The sequence below is a fragment of the Amphibalanus amphitrite genome, unplaced genomic scaffold, assembly GCF_019059575.1.
Source record: "Amphibalanus amphitrite isolate SeventyFive unplaced genomic scaffold, NRLGWU_Aamphi_draft 000685F_arrow, whole genome shotgun sequence".
Classification (NCBI taxonomy): domain Eukaryota; kingdom Metazoa; phylum Arthropoda; class Thecostraca; order Balanomorpha; family Balanidae; genus Amphibalanus; species Amphibalanus amphitrite.
The window spans coordinates 180,874-204,633 of record NW_024882179.1 but is presented as its reverse complement, the minus strand read 5'-3'; the positions used below and the strand labels follow the sequence as shown (position 1 = coordinate 204,633).

Sequence of the window (23,760 nt, the reverse complement as noted above, 5' to 3'; positions counted from 1 at the left end):
GTGTGTGCTGGTTTTTGTGGTCTGCAGAGCTGCAATATGAGAGGATGCCGCCTGACGACCGCCCACCGGCAGCCTCGTACACCGCGCGCTTTATTAACCGCCCTTGTGCAGTTCTGAGGCGCTAAATGGTGCACGGCCTGATATTACATTGTTATGTAAGGATACCGCTATTTTGTCTTGCAGTCCAAAAATATTCTCTTGTCTTGATGTTTTCATGATAGAATGCTTTGTTCCGCTGTAGGAATGAGCGCTTATAGCTCAGTATATTTTCAGTAGCTTGCTTTAAGCACATACATAGAAATTTATGCACTCGCTGAAACAGATCGAGGACTACATTCTTAGAACTACCATTGAAAGCGGGGCTGGCATGGCTTCACATAAATGTGGGGAATTTTCCAAAGTGCTGAGCACGAGAGTGATTTCTATTCCATTCGTATCTATTATGCTATTAATCGCTATCCCCAAATAAGTAAAGTCTGTGAAAAGCAATGTTTTCAACTCAGCCTGTACTCCACGCACATCGGATGTGTGGATGGGGTTTGGTCTCCGCTCCACACACCACGCTCTTCACGCGTCCGTCCGTCTCCCCGCCCACCCGTCCGTCCGTCCGTCTCCCCGTCCGTCCGTCTCCCCGCCCACCCGTCCGTCCGTCCGTCTCCCCGTCCGTCCGTCTCCCCGCCCGTCCGTCCGTCCGTCCGTCCGTCCGTCCGTCCGTCCGAGCCCACCCGCCCGCCCGTCCGTCCGTCCGTCCGTCCGTCCGTCCGTCCGTCCGTCCGTCCGTCCGTCCGTCCGTCCGTCCGTCCGTCCGTCCGCCCGCCCGTCCGTCCGTCCGTCTCCCCGTCCGAGCCCACCGTCCGTCCGTCCGTCCGTCCGCCCGCCCGTCCGTCCGTCCGTCCGTCCGTCCGTCCGAGCCCACCGCCCGTCCGTCCGTCCGTCCGTCCGTCCGTCCGTCCGTCGCTCTGTTCATCCGTCTCAGTCGGGCTCCAATGTCTGCCAATGTCCGGCGGTCGTGTGTCTCAATACCAGGCAGAGGTCAGCCCGGCGCCGGAATGAAGACGGGTCAGCCGGGCGGCTGCTCCCAGCCCGGTCACAGCCTGAGAGACTGAGCCGGGCGCGGGGGAGCGACGGGCCGGGCGTAGGGAGAGGGGTGCTGTTCGGTGGAGTAGGATCAGCCCGCTCTCCGCTGTCCGCTGTCCGGTGGGCGGAGGGCGGCGGACAGGAGTGGCTGCTGCACTGGACCTCCCGCCGGGGGACCGGCCGCCGCTCCCGGCGTCCTGGGGACGGCGCGGTGCGGACGGGGCCGCGATTTAGACCGCGCTGACCTTCCCACCAGGAAGTGGAGGTGGGACGGGCCGGGGCGGGGGAGGCCCGGCGGCCCGCCAGCGCCAGAGTACCGGGTTATGGGGATGGAAGGTGATGGGCTCGGCCAACACCAATAGCCGGGAACCCCGCTCCATCGCCGGATCAGACGCCAACTTCGTACTCTCTGAAAATGAAACTTCGATTAATTAAACTGATCTCAGGCTGCTGCATATTTTTTCTTCACAAAAAAAATGCAGTAATTATGTGATGAGATTAAAATCGACGAACCATGCCCAATGCGAAGAACGTTGCTATGCTTCCCCGATATTGTAAACAGACAGTACTTACCTACATATGCATTGAGTTCAGCAGTCAGTCTCATATCAGCTCAGCGTTCAATCAGCGCCTCACTTCTAACCAGTATAATCATTACCTCAGCTCAACTCACGGGTATCGGAGAGGCTCTTAATTGAGCATTGAAGGCCCAATAGTGACTTCCTTTTATGCCGGGACTATTATGCTGTAGCAGTTCCGCTGTCAGAAGCCCCCCCCCTCGCTCCCCTCCAGTGATGCCACTGCCTTTATGGCTGAATACAAATCGTTCACATCTGGCCAATATACCAGGCCTAATGCCGATCACCTCGCACTCCAAATGAAATCGAGTGGCGTACGACGACGCGCTGCCGCCCTCCCGAACACGGCTCTCAGTGTCTGGGGGACACGGTTCACGGTGTCCCGGACACGGCTCTCACAGTGTCCGGGGGACACGGCTCGCGGCCTCACAGTCTCCCGGACACGGCTCACACAGTGTCCGGGGGACACGGCTCACACAGTGTCCGGGGGACACGGCTCACACAGTGTCCGGGGGACACGGCTCACACAGTGTCCGGGGGACACGGCTCACACAGTGTCCGGGGGACACGGCTCACACAGTGTCCGGGGGACACGGCTCACACAGTGTCCGGGGGACACGGCTCACACAGTGTCCGGGGGACACGGCTCACACAGTGTCCGGGGGACACGGCTCACACAGTGTCCGGGGGACACGGCTCACACAGTGTCCGGGGGACACGGCTCACACAGTGTCCGGGGGACACGGCTCACACAGTGTCCGGGGGACACGGCTCACACAGTGTCCGGGGGACACGGCTCACACAGTGTCCGGGGGACACGGCTCACGGTCTCCCGGACACGGCTCACACAGTGTCCGGGGGACACGGCTCACACAGTGTCCGGGGGACACGGCTCACACAGTGTCCGGGGGACACGGCTCACACAGTGTCCGGGGGACACGGCTCACACAGTGTCCGGGGGACACGGCTCGCTGCCTCACAGTCTCCCGGACACGGCTCACGGTGTCCCGGACACGGCTCACAGTCTCCCGGACACGGCTCACGGTGTCCCGGTCACGGCTCACGGTCTCCCGGTCACGGTTCACGGTCTCTCGGACACGTCTCACAGTCTCCCGGACACGGCTCACGGTCTCTCGGGGCGCCGCCGGCCGAAGGCAAGCCGTGCCTCATATTCCGCGCTCCTGCCAGAGACGGAGTGGCCCCGTGAGCGCCCTAGATATGGCCCGCCGTCCGAGCCGGATGTCGTGGGCCGATCGGGCCTCTGTATCTCTACCCACAGAGAGAGGGGAGAGAGAGAGAGAGGAGAGAGAGAGAGAGAGAGAGAGAGAGAGAGAGAGAGAGAGAGAGAGAGAGAGAGAGAGAGAGAGAGAGAGAGAGAGAGAGAGAGAGAGAGAGAGAGAGAGGGAGAGGGAGAGACAGGGACAGAGACAGAGACAGACTCAGACTCAATGGCACCCTGGCTGCGGCTATCGACTGTCGAAGAGCGCCCGCCGACCGGTACTCAGTCGGCGCAGGGATGAAGCATTCCTAATCCATGGTCGGCGACACTCACCCCGCCTGTCGGCGACACTCACCCCGCCTGTCGGCGACACTCAACCCGGCTGTCGACGACACTCAACCCGGCTGACGGCGACACTCACCCCGGCTGTCGGCGGCAGTGGCCCTCAGAAGCCGTCGGGCGGAGCGTTCCATTATTTATAACGGGGGGGGGGGGACAGTGCCGCCGCGCCGTCTAAGGAGGAGGGGGGGCACTGACGCCGCGCTGTCTGGGGAGCGGGGGGGGGGGGCACTGACGCCGCCCCGTCTGGGGGGCCACTGACGCCTCGCCGTCTAGGGGGCACTGACGCCGCGCCGTCTAAGGAGCAGGGGGGGGGGGGTAGTGACGCCCCGCCGTCTAGGCAGACTAGGGCCAGCCAGGGCGGAAGCTCGTCGGCTCCCTGAGGTGCCGGCCGTTTTCTGCCTGGCCCAGTTTCTGCCCGGCTGTCCCCGTTCCGCGGGGTGCCGTGTGTGCTGGGGCTCAGCCCAACGTTCCGGCGCGTTCCAACTGCACCCTCTAGCAGCCTGCTCTGCCAGTATCCAGCTCCCTCCAACTCCTGGCACTGAACTAGGTAGATATTACGGAGGGCCTTGAAACTGTCTCGCCTCGCCCGTCGCTCGGTGTTTTCACCGGATGGGTCATCCAGTTTTTACATTTTTTCTCCTCGGGCTTTTTCGGTTTGTTTGCAGTGCCAGTCCCGGTTAGCGCGCTGGCCGGGTGGGCGGCTCCGGTGGCTCCGTGTCTCTCCCGGGGGGCCACTGCTGATGTGCTGTGTTTTTGTTCCGTTTGCCAGTCCACGTGGGCAGCGTGCGTCAGACAGCCTCCATCGTGCGGATGTCACAGGACAACCTGCGCACCGGCGACAAGGCCAGCGTCCACTTCCGCTTCATCAAACACCCCGAGTACCTGAAGCCGGGCCAGCGCATGGTGAGTACCCCAGACCGGGCCGGCGGTACCGTACCAGCGGTACCCCAGACCGGGCCGGCGGTACCGCGTCTCAGACCGGGCCGGCGGTGCCTGTATCTGGCCGGCGGTACCTGTACCGGGCCGGCGGTACCTGTATCGGTCCGGCGGTACCCCAGGCCGGGCCGGCGCATGGTGGGTGGTCGCACTGGCGGCCGGACATTGTTGGGCTCTGTTGAGCAATGTCTGGTCTGTTTGGTCAAATGCTTCCTTGTGGAGAACAGAAAAACAGAGGCGGAGCTGCCTGTGCGATTGGCGGGGAAGCTGCCCATGAATCGTGACTCTGGCCCCCACCAGCAGTGATTGAATCATTATTGTGTTTCTCAGCTTTTCTCCCCATTATAAAAACGACTGTGATTTGACCTTACTATGTCAAGGTGATGATCTGGACAGAAGCGTCATCTCTGTGTGTTCCTGTTACTGGGACAGCCACCCTGTATAGCGGTGATTGCTAAATCGTATTCCAATGCGCTGATTAGTTTAATAACAAAGATTGAGGCAAGATTGATTGACAAAGTAAAGAAAATCGGGCCAGCGAAAGTAAAGATTGACAAAGATTGAATTGTATGATTGATGAATACACTTAGGAGCATGGAATGAGGTAATGCTTTTGAAGTGGGCCACGTCCCGGGCATTTGTCATTTATTATCGGTGCGCTGGGTGATGTATGGTCCCCACTGCACTGGCAGGGCGCGCGGCTGGCGGCGGTGACGGCTCCCAACTTGCCGCCTTCAAATCACCCCCATCTGTCATAATCGCCGGCGACCGGCGAGTTTTCGGCCAACTCATCCGGCCAACTCGGCCCGGCCGCCGAAGTCACGCTCAGCCGCCCGCCGCGGCCCAAATAATGAAATAATTCCCACCAGAACCGGGTGCTTCATCAGACATTTAAACGATGACATATTCGGCCGTCCTAACGTATGTTCCGGCCCGAAACAAATCTCAAACACCCTCCCCTCTCCCTCCCCTCTCCCTCCCCTCTCTCCCTCTCCCTTTCCCCTCTCCCTGCTCTAGCTCAGACTCTGATCAAAGACAACCCCTGAAGAGCTGTAGTCGCTGAACAGGAACCGCTGCGCTATTTCTAGGAAGGCAGAGAACAATCTAATAGGTATCGACACTGCACACCGAACAGGACATTCATGTTAATCACAGCGTGTTTCTGCTGTGACCCTCTGTGTATCTCGCCGGATCAGCTCCCCACTGCCGCAGCAGCAGACCGGTGCTGTCGTGTGACCCGCGCCGGCCGGGTCAGCTCCCACTGGTGACCCGCGCCGCCCGGGTCAGCTCCCACTGATGACCGCTGCTGCCGTCTGACCCGCGCCGGCCGGCCGACTGCCCAGGTGTTCCGGGAAGGCAGGACCAAGGCCGTCGGCAATGTCACCAAAATGGTACCCAAGGCGCCGGCCGGCCAGCAGCAGAAGCAAAAGTCCCAGAAGGCCCAGCAGTACCACCACCATCAGCAGCAGCAGCAGCAGCAGCAGCAGCAGCAGCAGCAGCAGCAGCAGCAGCAGCAGGTAGGGCTGAGGGGAGCCGTGCCGGCGGGTGTGCCCGCGCGGGTCACTCGGCGCGTGTGCCCGCGCTGGTCACTGGGGCTCATCCGGCTGGGCGACGGTTGTCCATCGTTTCAGGCTCACACACCAAAATTTGCCTCAACATTTAAGAATGAAGGTGAAGGCCTCAATCTTAGGAATGAAAATACTCAATTAGCCCGCTGAAGCTGCCTTAAACATTGTTCGCTTGTTTGCACTGAAAGTGACGCATATGTAAAATTCGAGTTTATGCCATGCCATCTCTCCATGTTTTATTGCAGTTGCCACCATGAGCCAATGTCGCGTTAGGACACACCTGTCAACGGGAGATGGCCGTTTTGTACATACATTCTGTCCAGGTGATCAATACCTGGCCGTCTGCGGCACTGCCTCGGCCTCGGCCCGTGTTGACGGGGCCGAGGCCGGAGCCCCTCTGAAATCTGAAACCGGAACCGGTCCCGCCACAGCGCTTGAAAACGTACCATTTTTTCATAGTCTCTGCTAGCTTCCATTTTATTCCTTACCTATTCAGTTGTGTCTTTCAGTAAAGCTGCCTCGGTTTGACATTCATGGTTGGGCTGTGTGGTGGGTCTCCTATTACTGGTGTAGGTTTTCCTGACTCATTGCTCAGTTGCTTGTTGTGGAAACTGCAATTTATGTTGATGATGCAAGGCTTTTCACCGTGGGACACTTCTTTCCATCCTTATCTTTAGTCTTTCGTCCTTCAATGTCTAAATACATACAGCCGTTCACGTTGTAAGATTGCTTGTCAGTTGTCGTTACATTTTCACAAGCTGCGTTTCCGAGCTGTGCGCCATTGGCACCTCTGCGCAGTGACTGGTCGGCGGGCCCCCCTGTGATGGCCGCCGGTCGGTGGGTGGGCGCCGCCCGGCACCCAGGCCAGTGTTTGAACATTAATTAGCCAGCTGGGCCGGGGTGTGCTGCCGGTAAAAGTTGGGCGTCGAAACCCGCCAACTTGGGCTGAAAGTATCGCAGCGGGCCACGCCGGCCGCTGCTCAGAGTCGCTCGTTATCTATTGATGGCGCCGTGTGCCGCTAACTCGGTGACGAGGTCCGTCTAATCTGGGGCGCGGCACGGCGCCGCCAGAGCCGCCAGGCGCCGCCGCCGCCCCTCACAGCCACCACAGTAAACGGGGCGGCGGCGCGCTACTGTTGATAAGTTCCGGGTGGGTATGTGTCGGACTAAATGGATAGATTGAACTCGCGCCCGCAGTTGGCTTTTACGGCATTTAGGGTGTTGTTCGGAGTCGTTCGTACCCGTTCACCCTCCAACCATGTTATCCCCTATTGAGCCCGATCGTCACCGAAAAAGGCGAGTGATCTATAGCCCCCTGGTGACCCCACTGTGACGCCACTGTGACGCTCTGTCGTTCTGCAGGCGGACGGCGCCCCGGCCGGCGGCGGGCCCAGCTCGGCGGTGGAGCCGGACCCCGCCGGCTCCGGCTCCGGCTCCGGCTCCGGCTCCGGCCCCGGCTCCGGCGGAGCGGGGAAGAGGCGAGGGGGACGACGGCAAGGGGCCGCACGGTGAGCCAGCGGGGACAGGGGACAGGGGACAGAGAGGGGCAGGAGGGGACAGACAGAGTCACGACAGGGGCAGACATCTGTGTCGTATGGGAGTGGTGTGCGACTGGGACTAGCGCGTGCGTACAAGCTCGTCATTTTCGTCATAGGCTATTACCATCTTTCGTCATATTGAATTGAAGGCGTCAGCCGTCTTCCCCGTTCGAGATATCGAGCTGAGGAATTCCGGCCATGTTCCGTCCTATTCCGACTGAGGTTACCCACTGGGCTGGGCTGTTACAGTGAGGCAGCGTCGGGGGTGGGCGGGGGGAGGGGCTGTCACTGGGCTGTTACACTGAGGCAGCGGCGGAACTTTGACGCTTGCCGTCCGACGGTAGCAGTGTGGTGATGCCCCTATATCGATTATGCGCAGCTCCACCAGGGAGGCTGAAGCCGCACTCAATATAGGATCACTCTCAGTCGGCGCAGTCGGTACCAGAGTTGGAGGAGCCTGTCGGCGACAGGAATCAGCAGCGAAACGGCTGCCAGCTCCCGTCTGAATCCGTCCACACGTTCTATTTACTGGATTTCGCCAAGCCATTTTAGTCTAAACCCTTCCTGAGCCTTTATTTGCCTGAAGCTCCCCAGCCATTTTGCCTGAATCCGTCCAACTTTGGTCCGGCCACTTGATTTTCCATTGTTGTTTATCGTCCCGTCAGTTTAGCGACCTGGCTGTGTGGGCCCGTTATTCGCCCGTTATTGACGCTGTGAGCTGTGACCGGTCGCGGCCGGCGGCGCGGCGGCTGTGTCCCGGCGCCCGGCCCGCCGGCGCGCCGCTGTTTGTCCCGCCCGCCGCTCCGGCCGTAACTTATCGGCGACTTTTCCAATCTGGTCCGTCTTTGATGGTGGCCTTGTGAACTCGGTTCGCCGGCCATAACTGGCACATCGCCGATATTAGGTTATCGCCGCCGCCGGGGCGGGGAGCTCGGAGGGACGCGGCACCTCTGCTGCGCGCTCCGGCTGTCGGACTGGGCGCGGCAAATGGAGGGATGGTCTCCTCTCGACCGGCGGAATATTTGTCGGGCTGCTTTTGATTGTTTGTCGTATCCCCTCCCTCCCTCCGCCCCCCCCCCCGCCCCCGGCTGCTCGCTTCTGTCCGTATACATTGTATGCATGTGTGCGTCTGTTTGTGCTATGCCACCGTAATGCCCACTGTTCTGTGGTTGGTGGATGTTTGACATAATAATAATAATAATAATAATACCGTAGCGTCGGTGCGTCACACGCCGCCTGCTGCTCTGTTTCAGGGTGGCCCAGACGCCCGTCGAGGCAGCTGACTGCTAGTGGAGTCCGCGCAGAGGCTACGCGGCGGCCGTGAAGAGGCTACAGCCGGGGCTGTCACGTGGCCCGACCAAAGCACAACGGCGGCGGCGGCGCGTCGTCTGCCCTAACTGCGCTGGCCGGGGCGGGAGTCGGAGGATACTCTGCCCAGGCCCGGTGGCCCGGTGGGTGTCCGCCAGCAGTGTGTGTGACCGCCGGGACTGCACCGCTGCACCCCTCTCCTGCGGCGGTGGCCGGGGAAGGGGAGCGCCGCCGTTCGGGGCGGGCTGGGCGGCGCGCCCCGGTGGACTGTGGAGTGGTGGGACGCCGGGGGGCCGCCCGGTGTTTGTTTCTGCGAACCGGACTGAGTGCCTCGGCTGGCTCCCGGCGGCCCGCGCCCGCCGGCCGCACTCGGAGGTACAAAAGGTGGGCGCGGCGAGGTCGGCCCTGCGGCCGCCGGCGGTGGCACCGCAGTGTCCGGCTGACTCCCGCGCCCCGCTCTGCAGTCGGGCCCGCAGTGACTCGGCAGTATGCTGTGTGGCCCGGCAGTTGTACTGTGTGGGGCCCGCAGTGACCCGGCGGTTGTACTGTGTGACCCGGCAGTATGCTGTGTGACCCGGCAGTTGTACTGTGTGGGGCCCGCAGTGACCCGGCAGTTGTACTGTGTGTGACCCGGCAGTAAACTGTGTGACCCGGCGGTTGTACTGTGTGTGACCCGGCAGTATACTGTGTGACCCGGCGGTTGTACTGTGTGACCCGGCAGTTGTACTGTGTGGGGCACGCAGTGACCCGGCGGTTGTACGGTGTGATAACGGCCGCCGGTCGGGGTGCCTGTGCCCGGTGACGGTCGGGAAGCCTGTGTCCGGTGTCGCCTGTGCCTGTGCCCTGTGCCGGGCGGCGGCGGCGCGGTCTGGTAGCGGTGGTGTTGCCCGGCGCGGGCGCGTTTCGGAGTATTGTGAGGGTCTGTTTTGGTGGTTGGTGTGGGGCGCCGTCCCTGGCTGCTGCACTGAAGTGCCGCCGGCCCGAGTCTGCCTGTCGGCCCGGCAGCCAGCACTGTTTGTAGAGACGAGATTGTATTTTCTGCTCGGAGCCCAGGGATCGAGACGTCTGCTTTTGTGAAGCCAAGAACAATAGACGTTTTAGAATATGATCATTCTTATTTTAAAGCCTTCGACAGTAACCTGTATCTAAGGTAAATTTTTAGCAGAAATTATTTGACTATGATTGTTTATATTTCACGGCCTTGAACAGTGAGTTTTGTTTTAGGTAAATCTAGAGACATGTGTTGTTAATTACTTGTTCCAAGTAAATAGCATATCTTTGACAGCTGCAATGCACACGTTAAATTGTTTTAAGCATATTGGTCTCAATTTGACAGTACCATGTATTCAATCTGTTAAGTTTTAGAGCTGCTTCATTTTGCCGCAATAAACAGAACGCATTAAGGCGATGCGTTTATGTGAAAGACGAATATAGTGTGGATATTGTGCCTTGTTTCTAGATTATCCGGTTCCGCTGCGGGATAACCGTGGTAGGGGTACAAAAACGCCCTCCCCCTCCCGAGGTCTCTCACCCACCTCATAATACACCTGTTCCACACATTGTCAACCTAGACCAGTCGAGGCCGGTTACCAGGCCTCGCCAAGTGACTCAACCTCGAATCTCGATAACAATCCGACTGTTCGTCATAGCTAAACCGCTCGTACGATTGACAGGAAACTCAGCGATTAATAATGTTGACAGGACGTGATCCGCGCCGCTATACCTTTATTATTACCCCGTGCCGGTCCGGGGATTTTGAAACAACCCCCTCCGGTTCTCCGCAGATAGTGGTAATCGCCGCACCGTCATTTGCGGCACCGCTGCTCATGCATCTTTTCTGCACATTTGAAAATGTCAGAACCGGATCTCCCAAGGTCAGGTCACGTTAAGTGACCTAAACAGACTTGACAGACTTGAAACCAAAACAGACTTGAGCCAAACCAAATTGCAGGCTGGGTAGTGGGTGTCTACCACCACTGACAGCTTCGTACGAAGGCACCAACACTTTCCGCTCAAGCATTTCGAGGAAAAAACGAGCATGCTGCCCGCGACGACAGGAAGCCGATGATACCCAATTTTAAGGTCCTAGGACATTAGTTGACCTTTCAGGTCAGGTCAATGACCCAGAAATAAGGAAAACCGGGACCTGTTAGAACTTCGTAAAGTGGGGTTGTTATGTTTTTCCGGGTCCTTTTTTTTGTCATGTTCATGCCAATTTCATGTTAGCTTTGATCAAAGATGGTGTCTTCATGCATTTAGGTCAGGTCGGTTCAGGTCAGGTCAGGTCAGCCAGTAGGCGTCCTGCCGGCTATCCATACCCAGCCAGCTAATTTGGTCTGGGCCGTAGCTGGTTTTACTCTGGCTAGCTCAAGCATTTGCTCCGGCTAAACTACGGGCAAAGTCTGGGGCTCTACTGGAGCTGACTCACGATCCTGGAACTCGCCCGCAGCACAGCCGGATTTATGCCGCATCAGCCCCAACCGTACTTCAGTCACAGTAAGCCAGAGCAGCTACGGCCTACGGGGCAGCCGAACCTGGCCGTAGGGAACCGGACTTGAGCCGTGGCAGGAAGCCGGACTTCAGCCAGACTTGGCGATCCGAAACCATACCAATTCGGGAGCGCTACGGCAAAGGCTGGCTTTGCCGCCTTTTATCCTAGATCGCCTGCAGTTTTCAGTTCAAACTGCAGGCGATCTAGGCCCCTGACGGAACTAAAGATCCGTCAGGGGCCGAACAGTAAGGGTTTCAATGAGCCCCCCCCTTCCACTCCCTATGTGTTCTACATAGACGCCGGCAGAACACCAGTTCGGGCGATTTCTCCTGTTGTCTTATAAGTGAACGGGAGAAAGTTAGAGGGCGCCTCTTTTGGACGCACTTTGTTTCAAACACTCAGGCTTCGATTTTCTGTTTCTGGTCGCACCGTCGGAAACTGTTAGACCTTCGTGGTGGCCGACGTCATCGGCATGGGACGGAACTGGTTTTAGTTCTGTTCTGCGGGTTACATTGACTATCCTACTTAGATTAGGTATCTGGTCATGCGCGATTTAAAGGGACTATCCCACCTTCTAAAATGTTGTTAAAACCATTTAAATTGTGCCCGACTTTATAGATTGGATGACCAGGAACACGGTCGTGGCATTTATTTTTCATTAAACATCTTAGGTTTCCCATATTCCAAATACAAACTTTCAAATATGTGACGTCACAGCCCAAAATTACCTCCTTCCCCAGGCCACATTACTGTCATAAAGCTGATTCTTTTTACTCTGTAGGCACCACAACAAAGTTCAGACCAAGTTTTAAGCGATTTTTCAACGAACAAACCCATTTAAATCAGAATGACTAAACGAGGTGACGTCACACTAACGGTCGCTCCATGTTGAAGATAGGGCCTTGTACAAGGCCCATTTTCAAATGAAGGGAACGAATTTCTTTAACACCAAGAGGCCGCGGGGGTTGCAACCTAGATAGATAGTGGTTTCTGAACCTCGCCGCAAACTTGGCTATCTCAACTCAAACCCCATGTTAAAGGTGGGATAGTCCCTTTAACCTTAGCTCATAAAGATCATGAACTGTACCTAGGTAGTCGCCGGACCGTGCGGTACAAACCGTAGGTACAGGACCGTGCAGTACCAACTGTAGGTACGGGACCGATACGGCACAAACTGTGTAAACGGGACCGTGCGTACCAACTGTAGTCTGTAAGTACGGAGCGGCTTACGGTGCAGTACGAACTATAAGCACGGGACCGTATGGTACATAAGCTGTGTGAACGGGACCGTACGGTAGAAACTGCAGGCGTAGTTCAAACTGTAGGCACGGGACTGTACGGTATAAACTATACCTAAGTACGGGACTGTGCTGCGGGGTGCCGCTGCACCCGCCTGGCGGGGAGTCCGCAGCCCGCTGCACCTGCCTGGCCGGGAGTCCGCAGCCCGCTGCAGGAGCCGGTCGCCCACACCGAGCCCATACCGAGCTGGACGGCGCGGTGGCGGCCCGTGCCCCCGTCCCCGCCCCCGCCGCCGCCGGCAGCTCACGAGCTACTACATATTGGACCGAGTGGGAGCGTCACGAACTCGAATCAACCCCCTTGCCTCAGTCAGACCGCCGTGTGATTACCGGCAGAGCTTATCGGCTGCAATCAGCAGTGATATTTCTGGTTGGAGGTTCAAATGATTTGCACGTTCGGAGCGGTATAAAATCAAGATTCGTTATCCTGTTCGTTATCAAGGTAGATGTGAAATATCATTGGAAATATTCAACATATAAATACACTACTGTGCAAAGGCAAATTAACACGACTGAAATTCCGGAGTTATAACTTAAATCAAACGCAGCTCGTTTTACCGCTCTTCAAATTGTTATCATTGCGTGAGTAGCCAAAGGTCGATCTGGGCAGAGTTTCCAACTTCAGCCAGCCGTTTTCAGGGCTCCAGCCACTTTAATTTCGGAGGCCAAGACGGTCGTATGCAAGCGTCAACATATTCGAATTTCTTTCGCCGCTGGCAAGTACCTCTAGGTGACAAATAGTTCAGGTCACCACACCGACAACTGTGAGAATCATACCAGACTGCCTTATACCTAGGTACGGTGTAACGTGGTGAAGTTATGACGTATCGTCGCTATACTTCCCGGGGAGGGCGGCGGCCGGTGATGCACCGCGGGTGACGGCCGTGGTGGCGACATGAGGGTCACCGTGCTGACCCCGTCGCGGACCAAGATGCTGCTGGAGGAGGTGGACACGCTGAGGGACGTCAAGCGCCAGATCACGGCGCGCACGGGCATCCCGGCCCGCCAGCAGCTCGTCTACTACAAGGGCCGGCAGCTGAAGGTCGGTCACCTGTCCAGGACACCGTGAAATGGACGGCCCGCCACCGGCATCAACCAGGCAAACAGCGCAGCAATAGACATTTAATCACACGTTAAATGAAAATCCTAAGTTCTAGCTATTGAGTTGCCTCAAGTGAAATTCCCTATAAACATGAATGGCAGATTTTATTCATTTACTCATTTATTTGTTTTTTGAATGGCAAAGTCGTGATTTGCTGCTCCCAGATAATATTTTGAGCTGCTTTTTAAGCGCATTTTAAGCTGCTTGTACCTACCTAGCTAGAAACACTGCTCTGAGACGCTGGCAGTCGCCGGGCCCCGTGTGACGCGCCGTGCTGTCGGCAGTCGCCGGGCCCCGTATGGCAGTCGCCGGGCCCCGATGGCAGTCGCCGGGCCCCGTATGGCAGTCGCCGGGCCCCGTGTGACGCGCTGTGCTGTCGGCAGTCGCCGGGCCCCGTATGGCAGTCGCTGGGCCCCGTATGACGCGCCGTGCTGTCGGCAGTCGCCGGGCCCCGTATGGCAGTCGCCGGGCCCCGTATGACGCGCTGTGCTGTCGGCAGTCGCCGGGCCTCGTGTGACGCGCCGTGCTGTCGGCAGTCGCCGGGCCCCGTATGACGCGCTGTGCTGTCGGCAGTCGCCGGGCCTCGTGTGACGCGCCGTGCTGTCGGCAGTCGCCGGGCCCCGTGTGACGCGCTGTGCTGTCGGCAGTCGCTGCGGCGGCCCCTGGAGTCGTACTGTGTGCGGGACGGCGCCACCCTCTACCTGGTCAAACGGCTCGGCGTCTGCCGCTGCCTGGCGTGCCGCAACAGCAGGTCAGTCGGTGCCACAGGAGGTCGCCCCAGAGGCGCGCCCAGGGGTGGCCATACCGGGGGCAGGGACACAGCGGCGCACCCAGGGGTGGGATACCGGAGACAGGTCGCACCAGCGGCGCGCCCAGGGGTGGGATACCGGGGGCAGGTCGCACCAGCGGCGCGCCCAGGGGTGGGATACCGGGGGCAGGTCGCACCAGCGGCGCGCCCAGGGGTGGGATACCGGGGGGCAGGGGCACCAGCGGCGCGCCCAGGGGTGCACGTCTGAGTTCCTCCCCCTCCGGACCGGGGGGGGGGGAACTCAGAGGTGAGGACACCAGAAGAAGCCGGGGGTGCGGCCTGCTACAACTTGAGTCAGGTGCTGATAACTGATATTCCGGGTAATTGGAGAAGAAAAACCCTTCACACGACGGTTAGCTAGTACACATCTGGTCATATTTGGTGTGAATCGGTCAAATCAAGCTCATAGTTAGACGATTCTAAGTAGCTTGCAGCTATGTTTACACTATGTAGCTACTTATGTAGATACTTACCCGATTTGTCAAGTTATAAATTATTTTGAATATCCTATTAAAACATTGAAATAAATTCGTGAATTGAAGATATTTGCTGTAAAAGAGATTTAATTAGATTTGGTCAGGTTCGATGCATTCGACAGATATCCCGTCTTAAAAACGGCAGTACCTTGAACCCTTGACCAGCTCGCAGAGTCATGGTCCGTTCTGTTCCGAACCGAATGACAGTCCGGATTGTCTTATCTGGCCAGTGTTTGTATGTGCTTACCGTGCGTCTAACTCCCGAGTCTGTGGCAAGAGCCTGTGCTTGTGTGACAGGAGCAGCAATGATAATTGAAATCTATGACGTATTAAAAGCATGCAACTATTCAGTCGATAGTTGCATGACAGTCTTAGGCTTTTCTAAAATGTTATTTGAGTTGGGTATTTTTTCATTTGGCACGTTCCGCTTTGATGAGTTTATCGGGTCGAAAAGAATCCGAAAAGAAAGAGTTAAAATAGCTCCAGAAAAATGACCAAAAAAATATTTTCTCTAAAAATGAATCTAAGCTAGACATTTATAAGCGATAATTTTGACTTTTTTGAGAGGATTTTGGGGAAAGATGTTGGCGAAAGATGTCATCGTGCTTGTCTGTGTTGCAGTAGAAGAAAAGGTTTTGGTTCGTGTCCAGATAAAACCAGACCCGGGAGTGGGGCTCGAACTCACGACATCGCGTTCAGCTCACAGATTACCCAACCTAAACGCTACGAGCACCTATCGCCCTGCGCAGCTTGCTCACTGCTCAGTGCTACGGCTATAGTTCGGCCAAAGTGTCTGACGTCTGTCAATGTCACGAGGCGAAGCCCCTAGGTAAATGTCCGTCCCGGTAGCTCGGTCGGTAGGGCTTTGGACTCCGTGTGGTGAGAGCGCACGTCCCGGTTGCAAAAGTCCGGGTTCGAAACGCGACGTGTGCTTGACGTTTTTGAGCTCCTGACGGGTATGGTTGTGGTTGGTGGCAGCCGGCAGGCCGCTGCCAGGCGAAGTCAGTGAGGGGATCGGCCGTGCGCGGCTATGTGCGCACGTTAAACTTTGGACTCTGAATTCTGCCATAGACCAGGAATTGCTTGATCGGAGGGTAGAGGGTGTTGTATTCTAGGCCCTGCTAACTCTTGTTTATTCAGCAAACTGGTTTTTAGGCATTTACAGTCGAGCGGCACGTGGCTCGTGCACGAGGCTTCCGCGTCCGTCAAATAGCGAGCACATTGACTTTGTCACTGCAGGTCCGTCAAACAGCGATAGCATAGACTTCAATATCCTACACTCCTCCCTCCTAGATAGACAGGCTAAAACTGCAAGGGCAAACTGAGCTCACCATGACAATGAGCATCCAACGGCGCTTACACAGTACACTTGAACACAAACTCTTACAAGTTTAAACGGTTCGGCAGACGCCGACTTTGCCTGGACGAGAGCTCGTCACTTCTCACAGGTTCAAGCGGTCAGGCGGACGCCGACTGCGCACTGGACGAACGCTCGTCTCTCCCGGTGGCGGCATCGCGGGCTTTCCAGCTCGCACACTCGTCTCTCCCGGCGGTAGCATCGCGGGCTTTCCGGCTCGCGATCGTTGAGTAGGTGTCACCGGATCCTGCACCTCAGCCGCTGGCGCCGCGTCCGAGTTGGGCGCGGGAAGAGAAACTTCCGCAGGTGCAGCCGTAACGACTGGGAAGGCCGGCCTCGCGACGACTGCTGGCGGCGACTCCGGCCACCCTCCGATGACTGTTGGTGGCGTCACCGTGCGGCGGGGTGCGGTCACCAACGGATGCCGAGGTAGGTCACTTGAGGTTCCATCCTGGTGCAGCCCGTTCTCACCAGACGTGTACCGAGCACGAATGTGGTCCAAATGGCGGCGGAATTGCCGGCCATCTTGGAGGAGGACTCTGCAGGACGGTCCACATACATCCAGAACCGTGCCTGGTAGCCACTTGTAGGCTGAGTCCGTCACTTCTGTGATGTAAACGGCATCACCTGTGCGGAACGCTCGGCTAGCAGCACCACCAGCTGAACTGTTGTAGTTCCTCCGCTCTTCCGACGGGTGGAGCAGCGTGAGATGGGTTCTGGGTGCGCGGCGAAACAGCATTTCCGCCGGTGACTTCCCCGTACTGGTATGTGGCGTGTTGCGGTACTGGAACAGCCACCTCTGGAGCTTCGTGTGCAGAGGAGCTGGGCTTTGCTTCTTGATTCCGGTCTTCACCAGTTTCACCATGTTTTCCGCTTGTCCATTAGAGGCAGGATGCAGCGGAGGGGTGAAGACGTGGCGGATACCGTTGCTGCTGGTGAACTCGCTGAACTCCTTGCTGGTAAAGCAGCCACCGTTGTCGCTTACGATGACTTCTGGAAGTCCATGCGTGGCGAACGTCATTCGAAGATGATCAATTGTCGTTCTCGTGCTGACGTTGCTGGTGATCCAGACGTCAGGCCACTTGCTGTGAGCGTCGATCACGATCAGGAGCATCTTCCCGTCAACAGGTCCTGCGTAATCGACATGAACTCTTTGCCACGGAGCATCGGGATACTTCCATGGTCGAGACGGCACTTTTGGTGCGGCGGTTTGATGCATCTGACATGCATCACAGACTTTGGTGAGCTCTGAGATGTCAGAATCCATTCCAGGCCACCAGATCTGACTGCGGGCTCGGCGTTTCATGGTGCAGATACCAGGATGCCCTGCATGAAGCAGTCGAAGGGTGCTCTGTCGACAGGATGGCGGAACGACCACCCGACATCCCCAAAGCAGGCACCCATTGTGGACACTCAGCTCTGTTTGGCGAGTGTGGTACGGTAGAAGCGCTGGTGACACTTCTGCCGACTTGGGCCATCCATGTCGAGTGTAGTGCAGAACTTCCGAGAGCACTGGGTCTCTTCGGGTCCACTCTCGGACAGCATCGACAGTTACCAATGCGTCGTCGGCTTCCAGCATCTTGACGACTTCCATGAGCGGGGTCACTGCCGACTGAGCCACCATCTCGGACTGTGGTAGGCGGCTGAGGGCATCTGCTGCTGCGTGTTGACCAGCATTCCCAGGTGTGTGTACCAGGTGATACTGGTAGGCATCCAGGGTAACTTTCCATCTCACCATCCGAGGTGGGACGGCATCTGGCAGGTTTTTGTTCTTGCTGAGGAGTCCCAGGAGGGGCTTGTGATCGGTCCTTAGCATGAAGGGCCTTCCGTATAGGAAGCTGTGGAAGCGTTTGACAGCAAAGACCAGGGCCAGGCCTTCGCGATCAATCTGACTGTAGTTTTTCTCGGCTTGGTTTAGTGTGCGGGACGCGTAGGCGACTGGTTGATCACCCTGGGATAGCACGGCTCCCAGGCCGTACGAGCTTGCATCTGCTGATACGACGACGGGTGCACTTGCATCAAAGTGAGCAAGACAGGGGGCTTCACAGAGAAGAGCTTTGGTCGCCTTGAAAGCGGCTTCTTCTTGGGTACCCCATCGCCACACGACGTCCTTCTTCAAGAGAGCGTACAACGGTGCTGCCACACCACTTAGCTTCGGGCAGAAGCGACTGAAGTGGTTCAGCATGCCAAGGTACGTCCTCAGTTGTCCGACGTTCCCTGGACTTGGTGCATCTCTCACGGCTGCCACTTTTTGGTCTGACGGCTGCAGGCCGTTTTTGTTGATGCGCAGGCCGAGGTAGGATACCTCCGGCAGCGCCCACCGGCACTTCTTCGGGTTGATTCGAAGGTTTTCCTGCTCAAGTCTTTTGAGCACCTCTTCCAAGTTTGCAAGGTGTGCGGCATCATCTTTGCCTGTGACGCAAATGTCATCCAGAAACACAGTGGTGTTGGGAATACCAGCCAGTAGTGTTTCAATGTGGCGCTGAAAGATAGCAGGGCCGCTGCTGATCCCATACACCAGTCTGGTAGCCGTGAAAAGTCCTTTATGTGTGTTGACTGTGGTGTATTTCTGGCTGGCTTCAGACAGCGGAACCTGCAGGTAGGCTTGTTCCAGATCAATCACTGAAAACTTTTCACCTCCAGCCAGATGTGTCAGGAGCTCATCCACTTTGGGCAATGGATACTGCTCCAGTTGGCTTGCTCGGTTTACTGTGAGGTTGTAGCTTCCACACAGGCGAACAGATTTGCCATCTGGTTTCATGATGGTTACCAGTGGTGCCGCCCACTGTGCAGATTTGCAGGGCTTCAGTATTCCAGCTTCGATTTGACGATCCAGTTCCTTCTCGACGAGAGGACGCAGGGCCAGGGGCACCGATCTTGGTTTACAGAACACTGGCTTTACATCTGGGTTGATTTCCAGATGTGCTTCTGTGTTGGCTTTTCCCAACTCTTCTTTGGTCAGGTTGGGGAACTTTCTCAGGAGCTCTTGTGCTTTTTCTTCCAGTGAGGCCTTCACCTGGAAGATGGCCTGCCAGTTCAGTCGCACCTTTGACAGCCAGTTGCGACCTAGCAGGGGCTTGCCTTCACCTCCCACCACCAGGAGTGGCAGGTGCACCACTTCATCTTGAGCGAGCACCTTAACATCGACTTGACCAACAACTGGAATGGGCTCTCCAGTGAAGGTCTTCAGTCGTTGGCTGGACTTGTCGAGTTTTCTTGTTGGCCACAGCTTGTGGAACAGCTGTTCTGACATCACTGTGACTGCTGCTCCTGTGTCCACTTCCATCTGGACTGTTCTGTCGTCCATGTTCACTGCTGTGACAAGTGGTTCATTTTCTCTGACTTCTGTCTTGTTCACAGGCAGGCGGATTTGCATGACGTACTCATCAGTTGGGCTGTCTTGCTGAGTTTGACTCACTTCCTGTTGTTGGCTCATGCATTTGACTTTGCCATGCCGACCATGACTGGGATTTTTCCTTGGCGTAGCCTGTGGCTCCTTGTTACGGCAGGCCACCTTTGTGTGGCCCCGCCGACCACATTGGTAGCAGGTCTCGTTCTTGAATGGACATTCCCAGTGCTGATGTTTTGGGCTGTGACATCTTGAACATCTTTCTTTTGTCTCTTGGACACGGGGCTTGCCAGTGAGGTTTCTTTTGCTTTCGACCTTGTTCTGTGCTTTTACAGGAGGCAGACTGGTGAACCGGCTTTGATGGTGTGCCTCCATGGCACGGGCCTGTGCTCTTGCCTGTTCCAGGCCCCTTGCAAACGAATGCAAGTTTTCCAGGGTCATTCTCTGCTGCAGGGCTTTCTCCCTTACCCTGGGGTCCCTGACTCCCGCAATCAGCTGTTGCCTGATTTCCCTGGCTGAATCCGCAAATTCACAAGTGCTAGCCCGCTGACGCAATCGGGCTACGAAAGCATCAATTGACTCACCTTCCATCTGGAGAGTTTGACGAAAAACATCACACTCATAATCGATGTTCTTCTGGGGCACAAAATAGGCACTCAGCTGCTTGCAAGCAAGCTGATATTCATCCAGTGGCGGCGTCTCATCAGCGGTAGCTGGGGCTGGCAGCGTTTCATGCAGATCAAAAACTGCAGGGCCTGCAAAATGTAGGAGATAGGCCTTTTTGCGCGCTGGGGCTTCAACTCCCATGGCCAAGCACATATTTTCGAGTCTGCGAAGCCATCTTGGCCACTCATCGGGCCTTGTGACATCAAACTGCGGCAATTCCAGCGCAGGGCCAGCCATGTCTTGCGCGGCTTTATGCGGGCGTTGGCTTTACGTTACTCAGCAAGTGGGCATTAAAAATTAAATTTACCTCGTCGCCAATATTGTTGTATTCTAGGCCCTGCTAACTCTTGTTTATTCAGCAAACTGGTTTTTAGGCATTTACAGTCGAGCGGCACGTGGCTCGTGCACGAGGCTTCCGCGTCCGTCAAATAGCGAGCACATTGACTTTGTCACTGCAGGTCCGTCAAACAGCGATAGCATAGACTTCAATATCCTACAGAGGGTAGGGTCAACGCAACAAGCTCAGCTTAGCGGGGACTCTTTCCTTATGATTCCTTTCATTCAAAAGGTTCGGGCCAAATATATATTAAAAAAAGGGGGAGCCGAACCATGTTGAGTCGGGTTGAACGACCTGTGTCTTACACGCAATCATGGTCAGAGAAAACAGAGGCCAATTTCGGGTCAAGTATTTTTATTAACTGATCTTATTGTTTTTTAGCTTACACGTATAATAACTTTAAGCTTTTTTTAATCGAGACTTTATGCACAAAAATGTGGCATTCGTCCGCTTTTCCTCATCTCCTCTCAGCGACTTGATTTGACCTTAAATCTTACCAGCAAAAAATAAATCACCTGCGCGATAATTATTTGCCCAAGGGCGCTCTACGGAAGAAACGCCAGCCGGTCAAAAAATTGGCGAACGATACGTTATTTCTAGTGCTTGAATTATATTCAATGAAAATTTCAGGAGACATAAATAATATTAATCCTTCGGGCGTTCGGAGCATTCGCTAGCATTCCATTGCCAGCTGCATTACCAACATCATATTTGCATTACTTTGGGTTCATCATAGTTGACAGTAGATGAACCGGCCACAGCAAACCCATGCCTCATTATCCTTTCCTCCAAGCAGCCAAGCTAACGGCCCGGCCCACCACCGCGATATGGAACAACACTGGAGTGCGCCATTTGCCTGCGGCAGTGCCCAACCGCGCCGGGGCTGTTTGACAGGTCACCCGCACCGTGACCTCGCCAACCGCCCCCCCCCCCCGCCCACCTCTCCATCGGGCCATCTCGGTACTGACCTCCCCTTGAATTTGACATGGACTCAACTGAGGCTCAACGCCATCTAGTAACGTCTGGAGATCCTTACTAGATCCACTGTACGCCTGAGTCGGGATCTGAGACAGATGTCCATGTCTGCGTGCGTGTGTGTACATCTGAGTCAGAGCCTGTGTCTGTGTGTGCACGTCTGAGCCGGGGTCTGCGGCAGGAGTCTGTGTGTGCACGTCTGAGCCAGGGTCTGCGGCAGGTACATCGAGCGGGAGGAGGCGGCGGAGGAGCGTTTGCAGCTGCTCCGGCTGCTGGCCGCTCCTGCTGAGGGCGCCGGCGCGCGCGCCGCGGAGGAGGCGGCCGGGTTGCTGGCCGGCGCCGAGCTGGAGCTCAGCGCCGGCACGCCGGACCGGCCCTCGGACGGCGCGGACGGGCCGGCGCGGGCCCGGCCGGCCGGCATCGCCCCGGAGGACATGGAGCAGGCCGCCGAGGGGAATGACGATGGAGCTGGGGCGGAAATCCAGGATATCGAGGAGGACGGCGAGGAGCTGGAGGATGCTGACGGCGCAGCAGAGGATGCTGAAGAGGCTGAGGAGCCGGCGCTGGAGCTGGAGGATGACGAAGAAGACGGGGAAGAGGCGATGGACGCGGTCGCCGGAGAGACGGAAGACCTGAGTGAGGAGCCTGAGGACGAGGAGCTGGAGGTGCAGCCGAGCGGCGAAGAGCTGGAGCTGAGCGGCGAGGACCTGGAGCTGAGCGGCGAGGACCTGGAGCTGAGCGGCGAGGAGCTGGAGCTGAGCGGCGAGGAGCTGGAGCTGGAGCTGAGCGGCGAGGACGCGGACGACGAGGAGGAGCACGAGGAGGCGGCCGAGCCGGAGGAGGAGGAGGAGGAGGAGGAGGAGCCGGAGGACACCGAGGAGGAGGCGGCCGCCGAGCTCCCGGAGCCGGCCGCCGAGGACGAGGACGAGGACGCCACGGTGCTGTACTCGCTGGTCACCGGCGGCGGCGCCGACCAGCGGCGGCCCTCCGGCGGCGGCAGCCACCCGGAGGCGGACCCGGACGGCGAGCAGGACGACCCGGAGGCCGAGCGGCGCCCGGACCAGCCGGCGGCCGCGCGCCAGCCGGCCTTCGAGGAGGACGGCGCCAACAGCGTCGGCGAGGAGGAGCCGGACCTGGCCGAGCTGGAGGACGAGGAGCCGGCGGCGCTCTCCGGCGGCGGCCCCCCGGAGCCGGTGCGCGACCTGCTGCTGGCCATGACGCGGCCGACGCCGGCCCCGGAGGACGCCGAGGACTCCCAGGAGGAGGAAGAGGAGCAGTACCCGGAGGACGACCCGCTGTTCGACCCGCCCGACGAGGAGGACCCGCTGCTGGCGCCGGTCGAGCACCAGGAGGACGCCGGCTACATGTCCGGGGACGAGATGGACCGACCGTGAGGGCGGCCGGCCGGCCGGCCCAGGGCCGCTCAGAGCGGGGCACCGCCCGGCCGGCCGGCCCAGGGCCGCTCATGAATCGCCCGGCCGGCCCAGGGACGCCCAGAGCGGGCCACCGCCCGGCCGGCCGGCACTGCCTAGCGCAGCACCGCGCTTATAACAACACAAAATCGGGCTTATAACAGCACCAAATTGCGTTTATAACAGGGCGGTCCGATACTGCAATACGCGGCGCTTCAGCAGCGCCATAGTTGAGGTGCCTGCGTCTCTCTCTATCAGCTGCTGAGAACGGTTTTCAGGAGTAGACTAAAATTACAGGGCTGAGCTTTAGAATAAGGCATAATGAACCTTTCGCGTAACATCTGTGAATTTTGATTTCAGAAGGATTATTAAACATTTTATATTTCAAAATAATGTGTCTTAGACTTCCATTTTTTCGTAGGTGGCTAACAAGCAACGTTCCTGTTGTAATTCTTAAACCGCAATAAACATGTGACATTGAAACGGTTCGGACTCATATAAGCCACTGTGGTCTGTGAAACGTACGAATATTTGCGATCGTCAAGCTAGATACCTAACAGCGAATCCTAATCCGACAACCGGAAATCTAAGATCCGGAAGCTGGCGAGCCCCACCATTTTCATTCAAATCAAACTAGGTCATCTGATAGAGCGCAACGTCTTGATTTCGTGAACCACGAAGTCTAAGGTCGGCCCGTCATATTAATGAAATTATTGAGCTTTGAATTTTTAGTTCATAGCGATAAGGTAGGTCATAGGTCATAGGATATAGGCTCAGTCCGCCATCATAACGCCAATCAGAATGGTGCCGTGACGTACGCCATAGACGAGAAGTGTCCCAAATAAGGATATCGATAGTTGGGGGAGGGGTACAAAATGATAACGGAGGAAGTGGGGGGATGAGGTAGGGACGAACTTTGTTAC

At 57.2% G+C, this 23,760-nt stretch overlaps 2 protein-coding genes across 5 annotated transcripts in view; both read left to right on the top strand.

Moving 5' to 3' along the window:
• Positions 1-9,970, top strand: part of LOC122364597 (GTP-binding protein 1-like) — a 39,372-nt gene extending 29,402 nt beyond the window's left edge. For 3 of the 4 annotated variants that reach the window (XM_043335149.1, XM_043335150.1, XM_043335152.1), the window contains exons 13-16: positions 3,986-4,119; positions 5,496-5,669; positions 7,083-7,228; positions 8,512-9,970. In XM_043335149.1, the coding sequence (XP_043191084.1) occupies positions 3,986-4,119; positions 5,496-5,669; positions 7,083-7,228; positions 8,512-8,548 (491 nt within the window). In that variant the 3' untranslated portion in view covers positions 8,549-9,970. Of the gene's footprint in view, positions 1-3,985; positions 4,120-5,495; positions 5,670-7,078; positions 7,229-8,511 lie in introns of all 4 variants that reach the window. The other variant, XM_043335151.1, reaches the window with a different exon arrangement.
• Positions 9,971-12,790: 2,820 nt separating this feature from the next.
• LOC122364589 (cilia- and flagella-associated protein 251-like) lies at positions 12,791-23,320 on the top strand. Its single transcript, XM_043335143.1, has 3 exons — positions 12,791-13,397; positions 14,105-14,208; positions 21,646-23,320. Exons 1-3 carry the CDS (start codon positions 13,251-13,253, stop codon positions 22,817-22,819), a joined length of 1,425 nt encoding a protein of 474 aa, XP_043191078.1. The 5' UTR covers positions 12,791-13,250; the 3' UTR covers positions 22,820-23,320.
• The last annotated feature ends 440 nt before the right edge of the window (positions 23,321-23,760 follow it).

Excerpts from the sequence above, each read along its gene's own strand:
- LOC122364589 (XM_043335143.1), top strand. The coding sequence starts at position 13,251 with ATGAGGGTCACCGTGCTGACCCCGTCGCGGACCAAGATGCTGCTGGAG. Across the intron at positions 13,398-14,104 it reads ACAAGGGCCGGCAGCTGAAG|TCGCTGCGGCGGCCCCTGGA; the intron begins GTCGGTCACCTG and ends TGCTGTCGGCAG. Across the intron at positions 14,209-21,645 it reads CTGGCGTGCCGCAACAGCAG|GTACATCGAGCGGGAGGAGG; the intron begins GTCAGTCGGTGC and ends GGTCTGCGGCAG.